The sequence below is a fragment of the Poecile atricapillus genome, chromosome 3, assembly GCF_030490865.1.
Source record: "Poecile atricapillus isolate bPoeAtr1 chromosome 3, bPoeAtr1.hap1, whole genome shotgun sequence".
Lineage (NCBI taxonomy): Eukaryota > Metazoa > Chordata > Aves > Passeriformes > Paridae > Poecile > Poecile atricapillus.
The window spans coordinates 74,819,741-74,830,593 of NC_081251.1; the positions used below are offsets into that span (position 1 = coordinate 74,819,741).

General features: G+C 43.8%; 1 protein-coding gene across 18 annotated transcripts in view; it reads right to left on the bottom strand.

The window, feature by feature from the left end:
• AFDN (afadin, adherens junction formation factor) overlaps positions 1-9,985 on the bottom strand; it is a 118,253-nt gene extending 108,268 nt beyond the window's left edge. For 9 of the 18 annotated variants that reach the window (XM_058833908.1, XM_058833911.1, XM_058833905.1 and 6 more), the window contains exon 1: positions 9,491-9,984. In XM_058833908.1, the coding sequence (XP_058689891.1) occupies positions 9,491-9,601 (111 nt within the window). In that variant the 5' untranslated portion in view covers positions 9,602-9,984. Of the gene's footprint in view, positions 1-9,490 lie in introns of all 18 variants that reach the window. The other 9 variants (XM_058833907.1, XM_058833899.1, XM_058833900.1 and 6 more) reach the window with 3 other exon arrangements.
• Positions 9,986-10,853: the final 868 nt, after the last annotated feature.

Genomic DNA, 10,853 nt, shown 5'->3' on the forward strand with positions numbered 1-10,853 from the left:
AATACATGTCACACAAAACAAAGAAGGGCCTTGTTAGAGCACCTCACTGATTTTCAAAGAAGTAAACAGTTGTTTAACATTTACTTTTTTTTAAAGGCTTCAAAAAGCTAAAGAATTAGATCACAAAATGCAGTAATCTTAGTAATTCCAGTTCTGACCTTCTTCACTGTACAGCAAACACTAGACCTAAGAGGCAAATCCATCAAAATCAATTAGCAGGATTGAGCAATTTTCATTAGTAAACACTGTCTTTCCATCACAATTCTCAGATTATTTTCCTTTTCCAGATATGGAAAGTAACTATCCAAATCTTTCAACAGTCAGAATAGGTACAGTGAGCGTTAAAGGTCTTAAAACTTTAATTCTGTCTACATTGAAAGTAAGTAGCAGTCACATTCAGTAAGGCTATCACTTTAACTGGAAACAACTTACCATGTTTCCCAATAAAACACACAGCTTTCTACAAGAATGCAATGCTTGGATATGATCCGAATGTAGAAAATATTATCAAACTGTGCATGGAAGGAGAATGCAAACCAGATATCTCAACATAAAAGAACTGATATTATGAAAATCATTTTAGCAATGCAAAGCTTTCTAAAACACAACCTGGTTCAATTTTGTTTGTTTTCACATAGACATTTCCCATCAAGGAGGACACTGCATCACAGACAGCATTGTCCCAATGTTTTTTAAATTAAGAACATGGTATAATTGTTTTTTACTAAAATTGAGAACGATAACAAAATCTTTGAAGCGCTCTTTCCAATTTCAAGCTGATGTACTGCCCAAAGTAGAGCACCTTCTGGAGGGCAGAGGGAATGAGACCTTTTCTTGTTTTAGATATTGGGGAAATGTTTGTCCTTTGAACACTTGCCCAGCCACAGGATATCCAACAGCCCCTAATTTTCATTAAGAAGTGAGATTCTGATCTTCTGCTGGGTTTTGTAAGCAATACAATATATGCAAAAGCAAAATGTAAACATATGTAAAAAGCATGACACTGACATCAAAATGTGTATCTTGCCTCTAAGAAAATAGAGGAGTGTGGACTGACAAGTCATCTAACAAAGAGAAAGCTCTACTAAACACATCATGGAGTGCTTGAAAAGTCTATGCACTGAAATCTTAGTTCATGAATACTGCTCTGAGCAACATACTTTGTTGGCCAAATAAATACTGTTGCCAGACAACTCATTCTTTTTCACACTACAAAAGGTGCTCTTCCCACACAGCAGAGCCAGATATTGAGCATGCCCTGGGACACGATTCACCAAGGGGAAGCCCTAAACCAGGTCATCAAGAAACTATCACCTGTTAGTAGGTAGCGAGTTTTTGCAAGAGCCTTCACATTCCTGAGGTCTAGTTACAAGAGTGCAAATTATCAAAGTAGTAAGAAAAACACTGACCAAATAAAAAACCCCACCCAGCAGCCTTTGTTTCAGGTCTGCCATCAGTCTATTGCAACTAGTACCGTAGTGCATAAAACCCTTCTAAAATATTTACCCAAGAGTTGACCTGGCATTGGGAGTCACAGCCAAATACATACTCAGTTTCCGGTTCCATAACAAACCAGCCGGTTTTCCAATGTCCTTGGAAAGAGTCACTATAGTAACTCCTATTTTTTAAAGTAAAATATCTTTTATACTCTTGGAATACGTAAGTGAAATCAGAAATCCATTTATAATTATCCTTAAGATATACCAAATACCACTTAATAAAAGCTTAAAACTTTCAAAACTGATATGTAATTTCTGCTCTTCACTGGAAGAGGTGACACGAACAAACTTACAGAAGTGTACACAATTTCATCAGTACAATCAAACTCTAATAGATTCTTCTACTAATAGGATGAAATTCAAAGACAAATTACAAATACATGTAACCAAGTAAAATTTATGTTTAAGTGCAAATTTGCACTTAAAACTAACACCCTACACTGATCTTCTAGATGACAACCCTAGTCCTAGGACCTTTTCCAGTTCTTCTGGGATTCAAACTCTAAAGAAATTCTCCAAAGTAATTAGTAATCTACAACAAAATTCTGCAAGACAGACCAGGGCAATAAAGAGCCCTGCTCTACACAGTGCATAGAGAAACGAAGCAAGCAGTATTTAGACAGAAGGCGTCTTCACAGAAGATAAGAATGAATAAGAACCAGAGGAATGGCTTCCTCGTAAGAGTATCTGTGGTAGTAGATGATCTGAAGAGGAGCTGTCTAACTTACAAGGTGAGCATACAAGGGAAGAAGGCAGATCTAGAAAATTTAATGAAATATGTAATAACGATCAGTTGATAACCTTGATGGCAATGCCCACTGTTTTAGCAAGTTACAAGCACTTAACACAAGAAAACATTAAAGTAACACAGAATAAGAAGGTAGAAGTAATGAACACTGGACTTCATGTCAAAGCAGATTTTTTTAGTCTTACTAAAGAACCAAACTAGACAGTAGCAAAAGGCAGAATTACAATTCAATGACTGAAGACAACCAATCACATGGAAAACTTATCCCTACACTGAAAATAGTTATGTTACAATGTTATACATCTTCATTATGCAAAAGCTCATGAGGCACAAAACAGTCCAGGTCGATAATTTGACTTCTACTGTTAGGTCTGATCTACTACAGAGTTTTATCTCTGTTGAATCAAGTTTTCATCTTAGATTATCAAGCGTCCAGACAGGGACTGTTACAGAAAAGCAGTAATTTTTACTCGCAATTAAAGACCTCAGGGAAAGGGGGATCTCTGCAAAAAGTTTAACAACAATTACGAGTCAAGTCATACACGCATCCAGAACAGCTATCAATTATCTCTTTGGTTTATCTACCTATCAACCTTAACAGCAGAAATAAACAGGCTTTAGCCTTTTCACGAGATGAAATGAGCATCACTCAATATCTATTCTACATGTAAATATTCTTCCTAGCCAAAAATCCTGAAAAATCAACAATTACCTAAACAGTGCTTTACTCAAATACACTTCAGAAGAGGCTTCCATTACTGTGAAGTTCACTTTGACAGACAGAGCAAACACTCCATTACATATCTATAATATCTGCTAAATTAGACTTCTCAAGTTTATCACAACATTTAGTTTACTAGTTCACATTGTGATTCTCAATTCCACCTTCATCAGAAACCACTGGTCAAAACAAGAAGTTATTTTCTTTACGCATGTTCTGAATTTTGCACAGCTACAATTTATTTCCCTTGATTTATAACAAAGCAACTACTCCAACAAATATTGACACGAAGATAAACTCAGAGTGGTTTCTTATAATCTACAGCCTTACCACAAACACCAGTTCATTTCAACTTTTATCACTTTCCAGCTAAGTTTCAGTTTTTGTTACCTCCTTTAGATGACAAAAACATCTAGACACAAGAGTAGAATTTCATTAATTATAAAGCTAGGTTTCCCTCAAAAATCATAAAAGTGTGTTCCATTCATCTTGGTTTAACCTCTCTGAAAGAGAAATTATTTTGACAGAAAAAACACACTCGCACAAACAAAGCAAACCCCTTACATGTCTAGAGGACTAGGGTTTTTTTCAGCTGAAAGGTAATGCTTGTCAATGGCATTTTAGGCAGAGAAGAGATTGACACATCAGGAGGGAATTCTTAAAGCTAGAATGTCTGAATTGTATGGACCTAATTAGCCACTAGCTCAAGAAATAACTTATATAAGGAATATTAAAAGCACAGCCTAAAACTTCTTCCTAGAATTATTTTCATTACATTATGTTGTCTGTAGACTGTGGTCAATATCTTAATTCAAACTTATAATTGTGACTCTCTAGAGAGCACTAAGTCATTTGTAATGACTATTCACTTTGACTCAGTTAAAGGAAAACTGGTCTCAGAATACTGCTTTTGAGGCACATGAGCAGGCCTGCATCCCTGACTTCTTTTCTCCAACCATTTTAATGCAGAGCTAGAGCTCAACAGGCTCGGTAAAGTGCAATTAGTAATCCCGAACCTCTAATGCCTCAGTGTTTATATCCCCTCTCGAACTGTGCCCGCTTAGTGGTAGCAATTACTGAAAAATATTCTGTTCACTAAAAAGCACAGGCATCAGTGCTCAGGATTCCAATCACCCTTCCAGACTGACTAAATACTAGTTTAAACATTTGTTGCAAATTGAGTTTACTTTCCATACCATAGGTTTGGCAAACTTAAAAAGACAGTATTTTCAGATATATTACCAGCTTCTTGAGGTCTGTACAGTATGAGGAGTTGCACTTGCTAAAACTACTGAAAGTGGTTTCCAACTAGTGAAATCCAGCTAGTGGAGACGGCACAAGCATTTCTACCATTTAGATGGCGTTTCCTTAGCTCCAGAGTTGCATTTCTTCTACTAATATCACACATAACACAACAGGTTACCAATTTCAAAAACAGGTCTTAAAAAAGCCTCAGAGCCAGATTTTTAAAAGGGTGGGATCTTTTTATGGGTGAGTGAGCAACCATGCAGACAAACAGCAGGGGGGTTAAAACCCATTTTTCCCACTTATTTTTGCTTTAACTAGATTTAAATAACAAGCTTGCATAACTACCATTAAAAGACTATAAGCTTATGTCATATACCAGTCTTCCCTGCAACACTTAATGAACCAGATTCAGATCTGAATCCAAAAAATGAAGACAAAAATTCCATCAGCCCCAAAATATCCTACCATACAGTGTACTGTGCAATATTTTCTGTTAATACATTGCTAACTTGTATTTAAAGCCAAACAAAACAATATGAAACACACTGAATAGACCAAACATACATAACACAACACATGGGAAGTCAATATGAAAAAAAAACAAAACAAAACAAAGCAACATGGGAAAAAAAGCCCCACCCACATTCTGAAGGGGTATTTCTAATGCCTTGTTGCTAAGGTTTTTGCTTGTACCTAAGGTTTTTCACACAAAAAATAATCAAATAGCCATGAAGATTTTTGAAATTCCTTCTTTTTTTTCTTTTTTTTTTTTTTTTTTTTAATGATGGCCATTTAAAAGTCAAACTCTCAGGAGTTATTCTTTAATGCAAACTATATTCTCTAAGCTTTTTGATTAGACCTTTCTACTTTTGCTAACACAGAGATATATTATATCTATATTAGTCTAGAACAACATTCTCCATGAGAAAACAAAACGCCAACAGATCAATGTTTCTGACAACAATCCCCCAGCCCTTGGGCAATTGTTATAAAAAAATCTCACTTGTTCTAAAAAGTGCCTATCTCAAAGGAATTAAATGTAATTCACATTCTTACTCCATAAACTATGTTTAGAAAAAACGCAGCACTTCTCTTCCTCTCATAGACTGCTATGAAAGCATGTATTAAAATGAAACTTTATTTTGTCATCAGCAATAATTGCAACACCTAGTTCAGACATGGCATCTTATTAGATGCATTCAAACAGCGATAAATGCATAGTGTACAGTACCCCTCCATTCTTTCCTCTCACTCAAAACACCAGTTTGTGCAGTTATTTTAACAGTCAACTCCAGTTAGCACTTCCATTAAAGGAGGAGGCTAAAAAAGCTAAACTGTATAAATGCAAATCATTTCCTATCTACAGGTTTCCAAACAACTCTACACACTTATTATAAATTCATTCAAACTTGCTCCTTTCTGAAAACTCAGAGTGCTGTAAGCACCCAAGACTTAAATCAAGATCAAACAATCATTTTGTCTCCTACTCCAAAAAGTCTAAGTCTTTTCTAAGTCTCTTTACTGTGTTTCTATGTCTGACCAAAAAAAAAAAAAAAAAAAAGGAAAAAAGGAAAAAGCATCCATAAAACTTGGTAATACTTGGAACAAGGGCAACGGGAAACAATTGAAGAAAAGGGTCAATGTTCTGCTTCATCTTGAATCTGTGAATTTATCTACAAACAAAAACACGATGCACCCTACTTTCCCCCAAAAAGTCCAGTCTTTTTCTCAGACTTGCCAAAGCAAGTAGCTGCCTCATAAGTCAAAGTAGACACAATAAAGCTTAATCAAGTTTAAATTATGACCAGTATTGCAGACATCTTTAGCAAAGGTCTGTACCTAGCAGCACTCCTAAAACATTATGGTTTAAACTTCTGCTAGTAAATGCAGAGTTTTCGTTTTTTCATTTATAAGCTTCTCAAGCCACAGAGCTTCTCTGCTACTTTCTGAATTAAAAAAAAAAAAAAAAATTCAGAGTAAAATAATGCAAATGAACAGATTTCTCAGAACAGCAACGATGGTTCAAACTGGTAAACACCTCATAAATTTAAAATTACCACCTTGCTCTCAAGCATGAGTCCACAAATTACTTCAGTGAAAGCAAGTGAAGATATGAAAGCCTCACTCCCAAGAAGTCTTCAGTTTTCCTAACACGTGATACAGTGAGAGGAATACTCAGCTTTGAGCATGGAACAGAAAGTTTTCATTTTCTGTTTTGCTGGGGTAAAGCAGCTCTGAATGACTTAGTTAATATTAGAGTCAAAGAGAAGTTAAGAAGTTAGTAACAGAACTCAACATGACCTGTCCAAGGCTTTTGCTTTTCAATGTCTTACATACCTTACCAGTTTGTTCCCTAAGTCTCCCAAGAGGCAAGTAAACAAGTAAATCTCTAATCCCTTAGAACTAGTCTACCCAATAAAATATTAACAGGAATTCAAACAGATTAATTTCATGAAGAACTTCTCTGAAAAAAAACCCACAAATCTGAACTACTTTCAAAATACTGCCCGACCTTCAAAACAAAGTCACATTTTACTCGCTGCAGTAAAGTGAAGAGGATCTAATAGAGTTGGAACAACTGCATGTCACCAAAGAACTAGATTTTTCAAACTAATACCAAGAGATATCAGTTGGTCACATGTGAATTCCTTTCACTGTCACTGCAAAATCTATACTGTCAGAACTCCAGTCAATTTACATTAGATTTCAATTTACTTTTGCTTTACCAAAAATATAAAACTTTCTGAACCCTAGTATTAAAGCTGTGATTACCCGCTCTGGAAAAATCCTAGTTTCTTACATAGAAAAGTTACAAGTTACTTAAACCAGGTTATTTTCACTGAGGAAATGCCTGAAGAATCACTACAAGGCATCAACTCTACTGATATATCCAATCAGTAGCTCCAGGATGACAGTCTGCAGTTTGGGCTACAAAGTTAACACAGCAGGCCAGCAACCATGTCTGGATAGTTTAAAATTATTCAGGTTGACCCAGCTCAGGCACACAGAGACGAAAGTCATATCCAGGTTACTGCATCTTCACAGATGCCACAGTTGCTGCAGTCTCTACAAAAAGCAAGATGTGCCTTATAGTCAAGCACATCTGAGCCTGGAAAAACAGGGAAACAACAGAGGATTGTCAGTTCTCAAGCAGTCTAGTAAACGGGCTTCCATTTAGGCTGATAAACAGTACAAATGGGAATCACACCATCATCTGGGCTGAAAGTACTGCCAAATTTGTGTCAGCTCAGGGTAAGAGTGAAAATAAATGTGAACATTCACAACCGTAATTATCTGGAAGGAAAATATACTTTATCTATAAAATTGTTACCTGCTGCCAGTTCATGGAAACGCACCTGCAGACTTATCAAACACTTTTAGAACTAGTAGGCTAAAGAGCTCATACATTTAAGCATATTATGCATGCACTTCATTTTTCACATTCAGTAGTCCAACTGAAATATCATCACTGACAGTAGTGAGAATGCTCCTATACAGGTTCAGAGGCTTAACTGCATAAGTGTGGAGTGAATGCAAGGAAAATTATTTTTTCTTTCAATAATAACTATAAAGAAGCTGGTGACTTTTGTGCAAGCTCTAGTTAACTATGATAATAAATATGCATGGCTGACCTAAAGAAAGTGTGATTTGTTGAACTGCTTACTAACAAAACCACAGAAGCACAGTCTGCCATAAACACAAAGAAGGCTGAAGTTAGAATGTACTGGGAATGGACAAATACATTAATAAGACAAAAAGTTCAGCCACAGGCCGGTAGCACTCAACCTGCAATTCCAAAAAGGCTGTGCTACGTTCTCAAACACAATCATGTAGGCTTCTTGACACTGGCTTCAGCCCACTTTTTTGAGACAGTGACTGTCAGCCAACAATGACACTGTTAAAACCTACGCAATACAATCAAGGAACTCTAATTACGATAAATCTTGCAAGATGTAGAGAATAATCACAGAAAACCGTCATCTTTGTGTTCAAGAAACTGTCTGCAATGAACAGAACTGAAAATACCCGAAGGTGTTGTAGCTCCTAATCTTAGAATTGCTTTCAACGCTTTGTCGTGGCTCTGCTAGCAGTCAGCACCTGGGTGCAGAAACAGGAGCCAGCTCCAAGACCAAGCCAACGTGATTTCTCAGAGGCTTCTGTTAATAAACAACCAGGGCCAGGCCAAGAGCAAGTGTGAATTTCCTCCTTTTCCCCGGGAACACGCACATGATCAGCCTCCACCCTCTAAGCAGGGAGCCCGCTGTCACACACAAACAGGGCTGTAACCTGCGTCCCCAGCCCTCCCCCTACCCCACCCCCCGCCCGTCGTCGCTTTCAAACCAGACGCGCAGCACGAACCAGCCAAAGGGAACATGACAAGGGGCAGCGGGAGGGTGTGGTTTGACCATTACTTTTTTTCTTTTTTTTTAAAAAAAGGACAAAACCCAGCCTCTCTCGGCCATCAGAAACACCCACTTCATTAGGCAGAAATTAGGGGCTGTGTTTTTCCAGTACAACATGTGAACTCGGGTCTACGAACCTGCTCCTGGTATTTACTTTAGGCGGCGGGCTGGCAGCCTGCAGGCTCGGAGAGCCAAGGCGCTCCGTCCGTCACGCCCTGGGAAAGCCACTCCGGGGATTGCACCAGCAGCCCGGAGAGCCGCCGGACTATAAGCGGCAGGTTGCTTTGTAAGAGGCGCCTTCTGCACAAAGAGGAATATTTAAAGAAAAAACAAGCTAGCAGGAAAAAAAAGCGCCCAGCACCGAGATTCTCCATCCTCCTCCACCAGCCGCCCGTCGGTACAGCTAAAGTCACAGACAGATAAAAAAAAGCCCACGAAGCTACCCGGTCTCGTCGGGCTCAGGACGGGGGCAGCTCCTGTATTCTCGCCCTTGCCGGCCCCCTTTCGCCACCTCCATCTCCCACCGGGTTTCTCCCCTGCCTCGGAGCCGCCTGTCCCGCAGGGTCAGGCCGGCATGTGCCTACGGGAGGGAAAAGAGGGAGGAGGGGAGGGCTCCGGCCCTTCGCTGCCTTCCTCTCCGCGGCCACTACAACCTGCCTTCACCCGGGCGCGGCGAGGGGCCCGGCCGCCACTCCCCACCGAGGAGCGGAGCCCCGGCCGCGGCCAGCGCAGGGGAGCCCGTGCCCGTGCTCGAGCCCCCGGCCGGGGCGGGGGGCGGCGCGGGGGCCCGGCTGCCGCGGGGCGCGGCCTGGCCCGGGCGCGGCGTCTCACCGGGCCGGCCGGGCGGGAGGCCTTCGCCGGGGTCGCTCACCTCGGTGGGGTCGCTGATCTCGAACAGGTCCAGCCGGTTCGCGTTCCAGTGGTTGATGATGTCGGCGAGTTTGCGCCGCTCCTCCTCCCGGCTGCCGCCGCCGCCCGACATCCTCGCCGAGCCCGCCGCCGGGGAGCCGAGCCGGGGCCGGGGCCAGGCCCTCTCAGCCGAGCCCCGGACGGAGCGGGGGGTCCCTCAGTCCCGGCCGGGGAGGGGAGGGACCGGCTCTCCCCGCGGCCACTGCCGGCTCGGGCGCCGCGGAAACGCCCCGGGATCGTGCCGCCGACAGCGATCGGCCCCGGCGGACAGTGGGGAAGGAGAGAAAGAGAAGGGGGAAGGGCGGGCAGGGGGTGGGGAGGAAGAGGAAGGATGCCCCGAGTCGGCAGCGGCCGCCGTATCTCCCGGCTCGGCAGCGTCTGTGGCCGCTCGCCTGCCCTGAGCCGAGCGAAGCCGCCGCTGCCGCCGCCTTTCTCCGCCCCGGGATCGCCCTCCCCTCGCTCTCCCTCACACACCGGCCGTGCGCGCCCCCGCCCGGCCGCCCGCCCTCCTCCTCCCCTTCCCGGGCGTGTGCGCGCCTGCGCGCGCTCCCGGCGGCCGTCGCCTCCCGCCGGTGCGCGCCTCCGGAGAGTGCCCTCGGTGTCCCGCCTTCCCCTCCGGCTCCCCCGCTCCCGCCGGCGTGGGGAGGCGGCCGGGGCCCGGCGGTGGCCAGGGCGGGGCGAGGCGAGGCCAGGTGCGGTGGGAGTCCCCGCACGGCGGCGGGGGCAGCGCGGCCCCGCGGGGAGCGCGATGCCGGCAGGAGGCCCCGCGGGAGAAGCGGCGGGAGCCCCGGGTGCCGCCTTAGCGCGGGGCCCGCGGTCGGGCTGCGGCACCAACAAAGAGCCGCCGCGGCCGCGGGAACAAAGAGCCTGCGGGCGGATCCCGGCGCGGCCCCGCCGTGGCTTCCCCGCGCTCAGGCGGGAGTGCCGGCGCTGCCCGGCCCTCCGTGCCCGCGGGCGGAGGTCAGCGCGCACGGCCCGGGGGCGGCTGCAGGTCAAGGCCGCCCCCTCGCCCTGCGGCCCCCGGGTCGCTGCGGTGCCTCGGCGTCTCCCGGCACAGCCAGGGGAGCGACGCTCCGCTGCTGCCCCGGTCGCCGCTGCGTTTGATAATGGTTGTGGAGTGCTTGGGGGACACCGCGTGAAAGGAATTGTCTAAAAAGGCTCTGTCGACACAAATTTCCACAGCTTGAGATGAACCTGATGAGAAGTTAAAGCATCAGATGCGTTTTAATGGATTTTAGACACGTCATTTTTCTGTGGTGTCTCGCAGAACGTGTCAGTTGGCCCTAAGAGGAATTTCCCATTGTGTAGACGCTGGAATTCAGACC